We start from the raw sequence: 15,565 nt of genomic DNA, 5'->3' as shown, positions 1-15,565 counted from the left end.
GAGTTGGTTAAGCTTGGATGATTTTCATTTTAGTTACAGCATTAATTAACTATTAATGTCAGCAATAGTAGGATTCAAACTCAGGACTGCATTATTAAAAGGTGATGCTTTATCGCTTGAGTCACTGAATCTGATCTGTTGAAGGATGTTTTGGATGTTTTTTCTTGAGAGCTTTGTGGTACATGATGAAAATGTTATCATTGTGGCATTTGAACCAAGAACTCCACATATGATGGACAAATGATTAGCCAGTGAGCCACATACTTTCTTATCTGTGTCCATTTATGATGAACTTCATTGTTTTATCTGTATAGAAGTAATTTTAAGAAGATAAAAAAGGATGCATTTTATGTGTTTACATTGTGAGTTTGTCACTGAGAGCTGATCTGGATCATTGAACGAAACCACTAGATCCATGTTGCTCTGTTTGTCGAGACCCTGGCAAGATCATAGATTTGTTGTAAAACATGAAATTTAAATGTTAGTCCTCTCACTTTCGACTCGTCACCTCGGGTTTGTAGTTTCATTTACTTTTATAACTTATTGACCACAAGAGGGAGCTGATGATCAGTTGTTTGTCAATGTGAGAGACTTTTGCTAGTTGAAAAAGTATGCGTGTCGTTTTTGATGCGAGAAAATATTATACATAAGAAGTATGTCAACATAAGTATGTCAGATGTCACTCATTTGTTTAAATGCCGAAATATTCAAGTACTGAAAGCATGACGAAAAAATTATGAGAACTGTCAATAAGATTTTTATTAAATCTTTGCATGTAAACTTCAAGATCCATCCAGAGTTCCAGATAGATGACTCAGAGCCTCCTCATCGATGGCATTGGCGCAGTACATACTTTAAAATCCCTAAGGCACATGATACAGACCACAGGAATACTTTGAATCGATGTTTATCTGTTGGTTTTAATGAAAGGCAAATGTTTTTCTTCCAGACACCATAGTTATGGAATGGTTTGTTATCCAGATGTTCCTCTTCTTTTCTTGTAAGTGGTTAATCCCTCTGAGAGCACAAATGCTTTCTCAACAGCCCCTCATATTTTACATTACCAAAGATCCACATTATTTAGACTGTAAACATCTTTTAATAACCCTTATTGAACGAACTATGAAAGATTATGCTTCATAATCTCTCCGAGACACACAGTAGCGTAGCAGGACGCATCCAGGTCAAAGGTTAGTGACAGACTTGGCTCCTCCGCAGTCCGCAAGCTATATGTGATGTTCTGGGGCTTTGCGAGCAGGGGGCGATAACACCCCGGGACGTTGAGTTTAAGAGGAGTCACTCTAAAACGGCATGACCCCAAGCCATCCTGAGACAATCTGTCCTGATACCATTGGCCCAGCAGGTTTTCTGGGTACTTGACACTATTTCCTGGCATCGGAAGAATCACCTTGAAGAAAACCAGCAGAAACATAAGAAACTGACGGGTAAGGGTTAGCAGACAGCAAGAGAAAAAGAGACATTTGAACATAGTACCTGGTCTAATGAGAAAACGTCATCCTTCTCCTCCTCGGAGGTCACAACATGGACCTATGTTGTTGATGTGACCACAAATAATAATAATATATATATATAATATGATATCTCTCTTTTACAAATTATGTAAAAAAATATACATTTATGATTAAATAACTAGTATATATATTATACATGCATATTTCCTAACCTGTGGAGCGTTCAGTTCCTCTGTGGTGCTTTTAAGTCCCGTTTCACATCTAGCCCAAACCAGATCTCCATGGACAGTCTTTAAGCCCAGTTTTTGTAGTCGGTATTTGGCTGCTTCGTTCCACACTCTGCTACAGTAAGAGTGGAGGTAGAAGACCCTCATGCTGTGGGGTAAACTGAGCCAGCCGCGTATGCAACCCTCCTGCCCGCTGCCGTAGCGGTGGAGCGCACGGAGCATAAGCCGCTCTCTTGCTTTGTAAGCTGGCATGAGTGCCAAGCTCTCCTTGGCATTCCCTGAAGAAAGAGATGTAAGGAAACGGCTAGTTGTTCTTGGATGCACAGGAACTGAATTCTATAAAGCAACGTTTACTATTTATCTATAGAAAGACTAGTACGTCAAACGGGTTTGGAACGAAACGATGGATCAGCAAATAATGACCGAATTAAAAATTTTGGGTGAACTTTCACAAAGCTGTGTGAAAAGTCAGAGAAATCCCAGCACAGACCTGTGAGAAGGAAATGACGTTTCGCCTTGTTCTGGAGGTCATCACCATCCTCTGGGGTGAAGAACAGCTTAACAGAAGCCTCCTGCTCAAAACACAAACTGTTTTAGTGCTTTCAAACAAAAGACGGTGCACCAAATATAGACATTAAATGGAAATAAATGGCATGAAGTGGTACTATTTTCTCCTTCAAGAGCGCAAGTCCTATTTGGTCTGCTTGGACACACGATCCACTTCCAAACCTCTGGGGACCGTAATTATTCACAAAGCCTCTGTTCTGTAAAAAAAAAAAAAAAAAAAGTTTAATTGTTGTGTTTGTCCATTTTAATGATTCATTAAATGCTGGTGAACATGCACATAATTACCTTCACATTTTCCACTGCCTCTTTCACAAGCTGATGCAGCTCTGCAAGTCCATGTTTCCCATGAGGCTTCAGGTCTCTTATGACAAGATCAAAGTGATTTCCCTGGAGTCTGCCAAGCTTAAGGGGTTCAGACACAGGACGGACATGAGAGATCTGCATTCCTCTCCGCTCAAACTCTGAGACTTTGTCCAGCAACCTGCCAATAGATTTTTTTTATATATTTCTCTACAAATGGAGTGAAGTAAAACAGGGCTTTTCAAACTTTTAGATGACAAGGAAATGTCTATATTTATATTTAAAAATTTTATAAACTATGTGATAAAATTTTTTGAAATTATAAAAATGTAAACATTTCAGTTTTATTAATTTAAAAGTAAATGGTTTTTATACTGTTAGTGAAGTAAAACTAAATATACAATATATCTGAGGGATATATATATATATATATATATATATATATATATATATATATATATTCCAATTAAAATCAAGGTCATTGTGATAATTACAGAACCCCAAAAAATGAACAAAGTTAAAGGTATCTTCAAATCTTTTAATTTTTCTCTGACCTTTTTCTTATAAAATGCAGTTTATTTTAGAATATTTAATTTTATTAAGATTTTTTTTCTTGTTGTTTGAATAAGAGAGAATAAAACTGCATTTATTTCAGAAAATTAATTTGCATTAATTTGTTTTAGAAAGCAAAATAGTGTAATGGTAACAAATAAAAAATCACTGTTACATGTGAATATTAAAATCACCGTTACATGTTTCATTAATATCTAAAGTTAATATCAGCCCAAAAATGTTGTATTCTTTAAAATTTTCTGCAGATACCCTAGCCTGGGTATCCCAAGACCTCAGTTTGAAAACCTCTGGGGTTCAGAACATGGTCAAGACATTTCCACTGACTCAATTTTTAATTATGTTCAAGAAAATTGAAAAACCAATGGGAAAAGACTGGACTAATTGACCAATGGGCTGTTTACCGCTCTGGAGAGATTTTTTTCACCACCATGGTCTGGTAGGTGATGGCTCGCTTGTCTTTGATTCCTGCGTAGGTAAAATCGGACGGAAGCACTCCAAGTACTGCAGCCATGTAGCTGATGGCCTCCAAAGTCTCCAAGTTCTCCTTCCGCAGCGTGAAAGCTGAGGGGAAATGAAGACTTGCATTTAAGGCTGATTTCCACAGAGGATCAGTTATAAATGATGACAAGTAATGTGTCTTCTCCACTCACCTGTGTATAATGTCACCTCCTCCTCTTGACAGTCTGCTATTGTTCTCTTCTTGGGTTGTTTACTTCTCTCCCTTAGTCTCACTGTAATGGAAGTCTTCTGCTGGTCGGTGAAGCTCTTGGTTTCCACAAGCTTTCCAAACCGTCTGCTAACAAAATGATGAACTGAAGTTCGGTGCTCCTTGCTATCATCGGGCAGGAAGGTGAACACAGAGCCGGGTACTTTGGCATCGATGAACCTGAAGAACTCCTCAGCTTCTCCTTCAGAGGCTAAACTGGCGAGCTCCTTGAAGTCTGGGTCCTCTCTGACCCGAATCTCTGATTGGTTGGTTAAAGTCTGAAGGAAGGGGAAGTTGTATCTTACTGCTCTGTGAACAACAGCTCTCAGGTGCTTATCAGGATAAGTACCCAAAGACAGTTCCACCTTTTCTTGGTCACAAATTTCATTTGGATTTGCTCTCATTTTGTTAGTGAAATGTTCCAACTCTTCGTTCATAGCTGGACCCAGGATTAGATTCAGATCAAAGCAATCCTGATTTAAAATGTCAGTGTCATCTGGTTTAGATGGTTTTAATGTATCACCCCTTTTATTAGCTTGACTTTGTTGAGGTTGTTTTGTGTGTTCTTCCTGAACATTAGGACTGTTAACAAGTTGTCCATGTGTGTTCACCTCAATAACCACAAAGTCTTGGGGTGAGTTTTTTATAGTCCCATAGAAACCTTCATGGTCTGATATAAAACAGGAGAGTGTGTCCCTCTCCATTCTTGAGTCCTAAACAAAAGCACACTTAGCGATTAATTCACCAAATCATTTTATTATCATGTTAGATATGTATTAACTTGTAAACATATGTAAAGATATAATGAAATGAAAAGAGGATTTAATCGTGTTAACATTACAATTATTACATAAGAAAAGGTCGTATCACTGTTACAAAGGCTCGTGCGTTAAAAACTGTTACGTCATTAAAGAATAAAAAATACATGCAAAAATAGTGCGTTCACTCACCGCGTGCTATTGTTGTAACAGTTGATTACTTCCGCAGCACGTGGTACCGCTCTTAAAGCCACAGAAGCAAAATTGCAAGCATCTTAAAGGGATAGATCACTTACCTTCCAAACCTGTATACATTTCTTTCTTCTGCGGAACACAAAAGAAGATATTTGAAGAATGTCAGTAACCTAACAGTTTCTGGCCCCAATTGTCTTCCATTGCATGTATTAAATTAAAATTAAATTGAAACAAAATAAACATGCACTATTCATGCGATATCATGAAATATAGATAGATAGATAGATAGATAGATAGATAGATAGATAGATAGATAGATAGATAGATAGATAGATAGATAGATAGATAGATAGATAGATAGATAACTCCAAATGTATATCTTCATGCATAGAAAAGACATTCTACAGAAGTCTAGGGCCCATCAACTGTTTGGTTACCCATATTATTAAAACTATCTTCTTTTGTGTTCAATAGAAGAAAGAAATTCTTGGAAAGTGAGTAAATGATGACAGAGTTGTCATTTTCTGGGTGAACTATCCCTTTAAATGAGGAATATATATATATATATATATATATATATATATATATATATATATATATATATATATATATATATATATAATATATTTTACTGGCATATACAGGTATATATATATTTCTTTTATTAAACACTTTCTATCCTTTTGCTATCTAATGTACTGATTACAAAATTTGTGAAGGATGTCACATTAAATCATCATAATAACCAGACATTAAATAGCATGTATTAAACTAAACTAAAATTAAATTGAAACAAAATAAACATGCACTATTCATGCGATATCTAGATAGATAGATAGATAGATAGATGACTCCAAATGTATATCTTCAAATCTTTTTTTATTTTTATCTCTCTTCTTTCTTATACAATGCATAGAAAAAGACATTTAAGACTCTACAATGATTCGGTTCCAAACTTCATAATACCCTTACACAGGAAAAATGTTAATAGTGGTTTGCCTGTTGTTAATCAGCCAATGGATCGTCCCAGAGGTTATGGAACTTACAGTCCCTTCCCTTATGAGTGGTTTCAACAGCATCTCAAGCGAACTGAACTCCATGCACTGTATACATTAGTGTGGTTGCAAATGGCATGAAATGGAAGTTGACCATTAGTTGACACGTAAACATTCGTTCAGACAGACAGGATGGCCATAAACCCCTGAAACCATGGACACTCAGTTCAAGATGTTAGACAACGACACCATCTGGACAAACAGCTGTACAGGCTTAGAAAAATAGTATCTCTGCAGGTTTAGTCTTCACTAGAAGAAAAATAGCTAATAGCTTTTTCAGATTTGTGTTATGACTGATTCTACTATAATCATATCTCTATAATTAAACAATCCTACGTTAAAAAAAAAAAAAAGCACAAGACCAATTTTTAAGAATTAATACATATTTAAAAAGGTATTGGAACATTTTCAGCACATTATTCTTGGCAAATCCTTCATTGAAATCATCCCTACCTTCTCGCTACAAGGTTCAGTGGCTGTCAGAATACTGATGAGCTTGTCAAGTGATTTATTTGGTCGCTCTTTAAGAAATTTTTCAACCTAATCAATCAGAAAGTTAATAAATAATGCTTATGGCCTCATTCAACAGATCTGAACTTCTGACCTTCCTGACCAGACAACCACTTGGAGCAAGATTCACGGCTGTGGACTGTTTAATTTTCTGGGCTTGTTTTCCAAACATAAATCTTGCCTAATCTCCAAAGCCAATTTCCTGGACAAATATTAACGCTACTCCTCAGCTAAAACTGTATTTCTACTGGAAAGCTACCATTGGCGTGCAATATATACCTGGACTAGATTAGATATCCGTTTATGGGAAACCATCTCAACGTTTTTTTCTTAAAAATTTTCTTCAAAAAGGGTTTTCCTCAAAAATCAATATCTATTTCTGGAAAACAAGCACTAAATGGAGTATCTATTTCAACAGTATTGCACTCTACATCATAATCTTGGCTAATATGCAAGTAAACAGCATAATAGTGTTACAACTATTACCAGGAACATCACAGACGGCATCCTTGAATGCAAGTGAAGCTTCGTAAAATACATTCTCGTGTACCTCAATCTGTGTTCTTCGACATAGCGTATCATATTGCAAGCTACAAAATGTAATTTCACAGGCTTAGTGTTTTACTTTGTGCATAGATCAGTCTATAGGGCTGTGGTCTAGATGAGTCAATGGAAAAATGGAAATTTACTTCAGGACGGGGATTCATTAGACTAAGCGGAATGTACCACTGTCAATCTCGGAATAGGAAGAGGTTTAATCGTCATCGCCACCGTCCCCCGGCGGCCGCGTGATTCGACGGACCCCCCTCTTCCCGGTTGGCCCCTTGGGTTTGGCAAAAGCTTGCTTGTGCGCATGCTGCTTGGGATGGACCTCTTCGTACAGGAAATCACTGGTTAGTTCATCACCGTTTTCAATTTCCAGCTGAAAGGATGAAGAATTAGAAACTATAACATTAACATTATTGTAAATAGTCTGATTCTGAAAGCATATTCATGCTTCCAGGAATTTATGCTGTAATATACTTAATACTGCAGTAAAAATGGTTAGGCGAGCATATAATACCTTTTTTGCAATTTCAATGCCCAAGTTTTTCTCCACTGTGTCTATGAGAGGGTTTTTGCAGCTTGAATACAGCATTCTCTCTTTGATGCTGCATTTATAACCAGGCATAGAGTACATGAACACTGGAAACACAAACACAAGAAAAAAAGCATAAAAACACTTGTTTTTAACTTGTTCACACTTGACAATAAGGGGGAAAAAGTGCAGAAAGACAAAATGCATCCATATCAGTGATACATTCTCTAAAAACAAATCTCGATATCTCATGCAGTGTTAATTTTGACAGAAATGTATTTTGCATCAAGGATTTTAACAGAAAAATTAAACAATTATATAAGGAATTTTGTTAAGAAAATTATATTTGTAGGAAACAAAGCTAAGCCTTGAGACAATCCTTTATGACAAAATTCAGAAGAGCTTTACCTTCTCAGGAATAAATTACATTTCAAAACATACTAAAACAGAAAACATTTTAAATTATAACAATATTACAGTTTTTACTGTATTTTTGATCAAATAAATGAAGCCTCACTAAGCATAAGAGACAAAGAAAAATGTTATATATATATATATATACACATTCTATATAAAGTATTTATACATAATTGTTTCATCTATAAACAATTGATTACCTGTGGATTCGAGGTAGTCTCCTTCATGAGAGTGTTTGTAGAGGAAAAAATGATATCTAGCCGCATCATTTGGGATCCTTTTAGGCAGATCTTTCAGATCCGTAGGAGCCGTGCTGGACAACTTGATGGATTCTTTAGGAAAATCTATTTCCTGTTAATGGGATGGACATGATCAATAAATATCATTGAATAGTTACTCAACAACATGTATTTCAATTCTGTCACATGTTGGGGGTTGTGTGACTAAGAGTCAGCCCAACCAGTCGGTCAACAAGTTCAGGCCATTATGCACAGGTGTTATTTCTTTAAGTGCAATATATAGAACAAAGGGTTCAAAAGAGAGATAAGATGCTATTGTACAGAGCTGCTGGGAGTGGTGGAGAGAAAAAAGGCCTGAAGTACCAGTTGAACGTAGTTAATCCTTTTCTCCCTGAACTGCTCCAGAGCCTGAATAGCTTCTCTCTGCATAGGGAACGCCACTCCCTGAAGAGTCTGCTGCTTTGTGTCAACATGGACGTCTGTCTGTAACTGAAAACACACATATAGCCTTAACAATGTGTATGCACTGGCCTGTAATAACCAAAACAGTCACAATGATTGTTAAATGATTAGTTAGGAACCAGCTCTACAATTCATGGTGTAGTTTATTCTTCTACTGTCTACTACAGGTTCTTGCAGTGCATACCTTTAACACACAAACCTTTCCTTTACAAAGAGCTTTTTGCACTTTAAAACACTGCACATACTACACACTTTATTATTTAATATACTAAGTAAACATACAAGTTGTTTGGCATATTTATATACTTTACTATAAATAACTACTTACTTTTTTCTTTCTCAAAATTGTACTGAATGGTATATGCACTACTGTTGAATGCCTGAGCCTCAACCAAATGCATTTCACTGTACAAATTGTCTTTGACATTTGTATATATGACAAATAAATAAACTTGAAATTATTAGAATGATTTCTGAAGGATCATGTGACACTGAAGACTGGAGTAATGGTTGCTTAAAATTCAGCTTTGCCATCAAAAGAATAAAAATAACATTTTAAAATATATTCAAATAGAAAACATTTATTTTAAATGGTAATATTGTCGTTTTTACTCTCTGATCAAATAAATGCACCCTTGGTGTGGTGTGCATAAGAGAATTCTTTCAAAAACAGTAAAAATAAAAACGTCATGATCCCAAACTTTTGAAGGTCACAAAAAATAAATAATAATAATAAATATATTTATATTATATACACAATAAAAATGGACATGTCAACACTGCACGCCACATTCTGTGTTTCCCCCACTGAATTAACCTCCTGCTTTGCTTCTCTGCCTCCTTTCATCTAGGATTGGGACCAGCGTTTCATCCACCCATCTACTCAATAAAATCTCTCTTTCAACAAATTAATAAAAATAAAACATCACAAAGCTGCTTTCCTCTCCTCTTATACATGTAGATTAGTGTAGTATTATCTTCCTCCCGCAGCTGCTGCTCAAAGGGAGTTCAAGGAGCCTTTTGATTGGTTCATTAATCTGCCTGTCATTTTGCAACAGCCAATGAGGCGTTTAAGAGTCAGAGCATATCCTTTTATGGTTTATGGGAGTTTGTATGCGCTGCCAGCAGCATCCTTAGCAATTGGTTCCAGAAGCTGGTTTAAATGAGAGAGAGTGCATGGGACTGAGCTTCTCTATTTTTAGTCAGCGTATGTTTGAGGTCAGATATTACATTTATGTTTTTAGCAGACTCTTTTCCACAAATCATGTTAATACACTAGGCTTTGACATGATGTTGTAAATAGATCAAACAACAAACTGCATTACAACATATATATACAAATATATCAGATCTACAACATGCATATTGCTAAGCAAACAAACTACCAATCTGACAAAAAAAAAAAAAAAAAAAAAAAAAACTCTTTAGTTCACAATGCAGTGTAGTGCACTGAACCATTCTGGTCTAATGGCTTCTAAAAGAGCAGCCTCAGTTAACAGAGACGATTTTGTGCAAAATGTAACGAAACAGTGTTTTACCTCAGGTCATGAAGTTACTGGATACAAAATGCCTGAGGCAGACGGTTGGACTGATGTGGTTTTCACATTATTTTAATAAAACCTCAGCAGGGCCTGACTAAGGTGTACACCCACGCTGTGTTTACACTGATGTCAGCATTACCTCACTGAGTTTGATTTGCCTCAGTTCCTCCTCTGCTGCAGTCAGAGGCAGAGGCGCCGCCTGCGAGGTGAGGTACTTCCTGTAGCCGTTTAGAGAGATATCATCCTGGCCAGAAAGAGACGCGTTAGTCGTGAAACCAACGGCTGAGATTCGTTCATGAGAGAATTTGAATAAAATGGCAGCTGATATATGTCATACCTTCACTGTGCCAAAAATCTCCTCTTTAATGTGGCCACCACCAAACTCTTTTTTCAGCGTGGCCCTCGTAGCAGCATACAACATCTTTTGTCGGACCTGAAAGAAAACATTGTTTTCAAAATAGGTTTCTGATTTTTTTTTCGGATCAGATAAATGTATTTTAACAGGCCAACATGCATCTGTAACCAAGAACTTTTAAAACCAAGGAAACATATATAACAACAATATAAAAAAGCAATACATGAAGAAAATAAATAAGTAAATCATAATAATAAATGACAACATGTAATAAGAATGCTAAATACAATTATAATAATAACAAATTAATAATATTAATATTAGTTCTGTTTCCAGGTCAACCTTAAAGTTGTTTTGTAATAGAAGAGCAGTTTGAGCAATTTTATCTTGCTCACGATCAGCATGAAAGACTTATTTGGGTGCGATTGAGACTCTGACCGTTTCAGTCTCTCTCTGTTTAACATTGAGGGAAAAAATTAGAATGGCAAATTTGTAGCAGGTCACCCTATGGCCCATGCTTTCCATAAAACCAAATGTGTATGTGTATGTATATACACATATATATATATATACACACACATATACATATATATATATATATATATATATATACATATATACATATACATACATACATATACATACATATATATATTTATATATACATATATATATATATACATATATATGCATGTGTGTGTGTGTGTGTGTGTGTACTGTGATATTTTGCTTCAATGCAAAGACTCCATTATATGAGCATAACTGATATTTTCACTGTGTAAACGATCACAGTACTAGTGGATCTCCATAGATATCCACATTCACTTTACACATACTCTTTTGTTATAACAATGGTACAATATCCTTGATGATCATATCCACATAGTACTATAAAATAGGCTGTTTTAATATGGACAGGCTTAACTGGGATATTTCTTTAAAGAGCTTTAAACCAGAGATACTATATATGGAGTGGATGGATTAAAAAGCACTGAGTGATGTCATCTCATGCTTTCCTTTGGCCTCATATGAGCTGAAAGACGACGACATCATGCGAACAAACTCACTGGAGAGTGATCCGGAGACCAGGCCAGAAAGATCCACTCGTAACCCTGGTTGTTGGTGGAATCCAACCTGTAGAGAAGGTACGAGGGCATGTCGTCCTCCAGGAGTGGAAGAACATAGCTGTCCCATTCCTGGTCCCATTTCTTGGCAGCCCGTTTACTTCCGCCAAGAACTAACTTCTCTACAGGAAGACAATGGAGGAAAGGAAAGTGTGATATGATTCTTTGGTCATGGACATACATCCTTTTTTTCCTATTTAAATCTTCTATTTAGTTCAGTCAAATGCAAAACAAAAAGTACAGAGCATTATTCAACAGCTCAGAGAATGTGAGGTAAAGAACAAAAAAACAACAATAAAACAAAGTGAACATGATTTGGGCAGGTAAAGGAATTTGAAAACCTTTTTCAAAGTTTCTTGTTTTGTGTTCTCATAAATAAATTATGTTTTTTATTGAGTAAAGGCCTGTTCACACCAAGGCCGATAATCAACAATGAAGATATACCGGTATCATAAAAAATTATAAAAATCATTTTCACAACATTTTTTTTTTTTCAGTTGATGAATGATAAAAACATCGACAGCCAATCAGAATCCACTCGACTTTAAAGAGCTTGAGCATTTAAAGCAGGAGACGACAAAACTTCAGCACGCTAATCTAGTTATCTTTATAGTGATTGTTCTTGGTGTGAATGGGCCTTTAGTCTTGATTTGTGAATGTAAAAGAATGTTTGCTGAAAATAAAAGAATAATGATGTAATTTTATTTTTCAGAAAACTTTGTAAAAAATTAAAACATCGTAAGGTTCTAAATTTAAAGCTTTTTTTAATGTTTCTGTCATGTCCAATTGAAAATGCAAGTGAAAAGGGTTAATAAAAAAAAAAAAAGGTTTCAATAAATGTTTGCACATCTGATCTGATGTGTCAAATTAAGTAAAACTGTTATCTCACCATTTTCAATCACTACTTTGATGAGCCGATATTCTCCATTCCGTGCCTTTGCAAAGATTTCTTTCACTTCCCCGGTAGCTGAGAAGAGAAAGCACAGGGTGAGAAAGAACAGGACACAATGAATCCATTTATTCTGATCCGAAACAAAGCTGACCATCTCTGGATAACGGAATTGAAATTTGGCTGATGAACTAAAGCGAGAAATCTAAAGAGGCATTGTTAGGGGCAGTTTTAGGAGACTGTTGTCCATTCCTGGAGTACGTTCTTTGAAATTCTTTGCAGAAATCACAATATTATCATGCAAAGTGATCTTTAATTAAACCATTAGCATAAATGCATTGATTCATAGTAATGTGTTGTCATGGTAACACAACGCCACTGCAGTAAAAGCTCAATCAATATAACTTAAACAGATGTCCATTGCATAATGCCTGGCAACAGCTTTGGATAGAGGTGACACGGTTATTACAGCTGGACCTTTGAAACCTGCTGTCTTCCTTATGACTGCACAATCCTCAACTCCAGTCCGACTACACACTGATAGTGAAAGACCAATCGGAGTTTATTTGCATGCCCATATTAGAACAGCAAAAGGCAGAGTACACTTGACACAGATTCACTGTCTGTCTCTGGTTTGTTTACTGCTAGCTCCCAATAAAACTATAAGGCAAATCAGTCTCAGCAACGTCCACAACAGGTTATTCTGTTTACAGACAATCGCCAAATAAAGAAACGTGCATTACAGCGATGTAATAAACTCCGTCCGACTTATTTGAATCGACGATAAAGGAACGTAAAGGATTTTACCTTGGATGCCGGTTTGATGAGACATTCTCGTTCTCTTGCGTCGGCCGGTTGGTTGAAGGTAGTAGTGAAAGAACACGGAAGTAAGAGAATGAACTACAGTAATTTGATAAGCCTGTCATGTGATGTCATTACGTGACCCCGCCCACTGCGGCGTGCGTGTGCTTGTGCTTTTTATTTATTTTTAGGAACAAACTCTATAAATATAATTTTTATAAATATATATAAATATAAAAATTATAACAGAAGTTGCCTTAAAAAGCAACTTCCTAAAGTTGCCCTAAAAAAATAAATAAATGAGACTAATGAAATAATAAAATACTTTCTTTATTTCTAAAAGTGCCATTGTTCTTTTTTGGATTGGTGGTAATTATAACTAGAAAATGAAAGTTAGCCAAGATTTTTTTCCTTAATTTTTATGTTATATAATGGTTACATTATTATCAAATAGCCTACTGAAATGAACATTGATCGAATTGAATCATAACATCAAATGTAGTATGTACTATGTCAGTATTTTTCAAACTGGGGTCCGGGGACCCTGAGGGGGTGCAAGGGGGTCCGTGTAAAATCTGAAAGAAAAACAGTAAACAGTCTAAAAATAAATAAATAATAAAAAAAATTGATTAAGTAATTAAATAATAAATCTAACAATAGGCTACATTAATGAGTAGAAAAACAATGTAATAAAGTTAAGCTTAATAGAAACTAAATATTTTCCAAATAGCCTAATATGGAAGACATATTGCTATTACCTTTTTCACGTGTTTATATATATATGTAAAATAGATGCCCTTTAAATTTTAGCTTGGGGGTCCCTCACAAGGATGATCATATTTGGGGCTTGAAAACTCCTGCACTGTTCAGTTCATGCTGAGAGAAGCAGGGCGCTTGGCATTAGGCTCTGTGCACTTGGGACTGATCTTGGAAGTGGTGGAATTTCTCAAATGCAGGGTGGGGTTGCGAACATCCCACAGACATATAAATATACAGCCAGACTAAAGTGTTGACTCAGTTACTGTGTGTGTGTGTGTGTGTGTGTGTGTGTGTGTGTGTGTGTGTGTGTGGGAGGGAGGGGTGGCACTATAGAGCAATGGCAGGGTAATTCATAGTCAAAGCAGACTAAACCTTCCTTGTGAATTAGAGGTTACTGGGCCACACACCCAAGTGCCAAAGGCCTTAATCAAGATCCTCTGCGATAGTTGTGTGTAATAACATATTCTATTTAAAGAATACATTTCTATTATTACACAAAATTGGCTGCTTGCTAATTACTAAAAAGTCATCTGTTCCTTACTGACTTCTCTTGATATACTGAAAGCATTTTAAAGCAACATTTTATCAATGAATCCAGCATTCCAAGAAAGAATGAATTGTAACGTTCCATGCCTTCCTCATCCATTAGTTTATTCTGACCTGATAAAACAATGTATTTTGTAATATTGTCTGAATACCTGATTCATGCAGCGGGGGACATTCATTGTGATTTGTGCAGCTTCTGTCTATTATGTAAAGCACACAAAGGACAAGCTAAAGTTACATCTCACAGCTGTGAAAAATGCAGAGTCTAGATTCTCACATTCAACATGTTCGAGGATCATTTATAGAGGAGACGGAGTGATGAAGCCAGTCAGTAGCCTATATATACTGTATACGGGATGATTTGGAGGCCATGATGATGGACAGAGGCCAATGGGCAAATTTATGGGATTTTGTATGACCACAGAGAGTCATGAACTCGGTTTAACGTCTCATCCGAAAGACGGTGCTCTTTGACAGTATAGTGTCCCCATCACTATACTGGGGCGTTAGAACCCACACAGAACACAGGATGAGCGCCCCCTGCTGGTCCCACTAACACCTCTTCCAGCAGCAACCTAGTTTTCCCAGGAGGTCTCCCATCCAGGCTCAACCCTGCTTAGCTTCAGTGGGCAACCAGTCTTGGGCTACATGCAGGTTGATAAAGCACAAGCATTTAAGCACACAAATCATAAGTTATTTCTGGAATATGCAATTTTTTTCAATGCATGGAATAAAGACCTATGTTAGCCAAAAAGCACAAAAGACTACACTACAAGAAAAACAGCACTTTATTTTACAGTCCTGAAAAGTTCAGTTTGATTTTCAAAATGATAACTGGATGCCATTCGCATGCAATGTGATGTTTTTTTTATTTATTTTTTTAAGTGTGCACTCTCAGAAAAAAAGGTAAGAAAAGCTGTTACTGGGGCGGTGCCTTCAAAAGGTACACCTATGTACCTTATTTGCCCCTAAAGGGTGCATATTGGTACCT

The 15,565-nt window shown here is 36.2% G+C and overlaps 2 protein-coding genes across 2 annotated transcripts; both read right to left on the bottom strand.

Annotated features, from left to right (window-relative positions):
* Positions 1-741: 741 nt before the first annotated feature.
* On the bottom strand, positions 742-4,840 carry pus7l (pseudouridine synthase 7 like). Its single transcript, XM_084113081.1, has 9 exons — positions 4,796-4,840; positions 3,790-4,558; positions 3,541-3,700; positions 2,552-2,747; positions 2,365-2,463; positions 2,190-2,271; positions 1,685-1,977; positions 1,495-1,548; positions 742-1,408 (listed from the first exon to the last, which is right to left on the bottom strand). The coding sequence occupies exons 2-9, from the start codon at positions 4,547-4,549 to the stop codon at positions 1,121-1,123; spliced, it is 1,932 nt and encodes a 643-aa protein (XP_083969207.1). The 5' UTR covers positions 4,550-4,558; positions 4,796-4,840; the 3' UTR covers positions 742-1,120.
* An 820-nt stretch (positions 4,841-5,660) lies between these two features.
* twf1b (twinfilin actin-binding protein 1b) lies at positions 5,661-13,382 on the bottom strand. The gene is made up of 9 exons (XM_084111337.1): positions 13,276-13,382; positions 12,469-12,546; positions 11,523-11,701; positions 10,438-10,533; positions 10,240-10,344; positions 8,461-8,586; positions 8,059-8,209; positions 7,427-7,548; positions 5,661-7,285 (listed from the first exon to the last, which is right to left on the bottom strand). The coding sequence occupies exons 1-9, from the start codon at positions 13,298-13,300 to the stop codon at positions 7,118-7,120; spliced, it is 1,050 nt and encodes a 349-aa protein (XP_083967463.1). The 5' UTR covers positions 13,301-13,382; the 3' UTR covers positions 5,661-7,117.
* Between the last annotated feature and the right edge of the window lie 2,183 nt (positions 13,383-15,565).

Source organism: Abramis brama, assembly GCF_963993115.1.
Source record: "Abramis brama genome assembly, chromosome: 4".
Taxonomy (NCBI): Eukaryota; Metazoa; Chordata; class Actinopteri; order Cypriniformes; family Leuciscidae; genus Abramis; species Abramis brama.
The sequence above is the reverse complement of the archived record's forward strand: the minus strand, read 5'-3'. Positions and strand labels throughout refer to the sequence as shown.

Excerpts from the sequence above, each read along its gene's own strand:
- twf1b (XM_084111337.1), bottom strand. The coding sequence starts at position 13,300 with ATGTCTCATCAAACCGGCATCCAAG. Across the intron at positions 12,547-13,275 it reads TCATCAAACCGGCATCCAAG|CTACCGGGGAAGTGAAAGAA; the intron begins GTAAAATCCTTT and ends TTCTCTTCTCAG. Across the intron at positions 10,534-11,522 it reads GGTCTCCGGATCACTCTCCA|GTCCGACAAAAGATGTTGTA; the intron begins GTGAGTTTGTTC and ends GTTTTCTTTCAG.
- pus7l (XM_084113081.1), bottom strand. The coding sequence starts at position 4,549 with ATGGAGAGGGACACACTCTCCTGTTTTATATCAGACCATGAAGGTTTC. Across the intron at positions 2,464-2,551 it reads AGGCAGTGGAAAATGTGAAG|AACAGAGGCTTTGTGAATAA; the intron begins GTAATTATGTGC and ends TTTTTTTTACAG. Across the intron at positions 1,978-2,189 it reads ACGTCATTTCCTTCTCACAG|GGAATGCCAAGGAGAGCTTG; the intron begins GTCTGTGCTGGG and ends CTCTTTCTTCAG.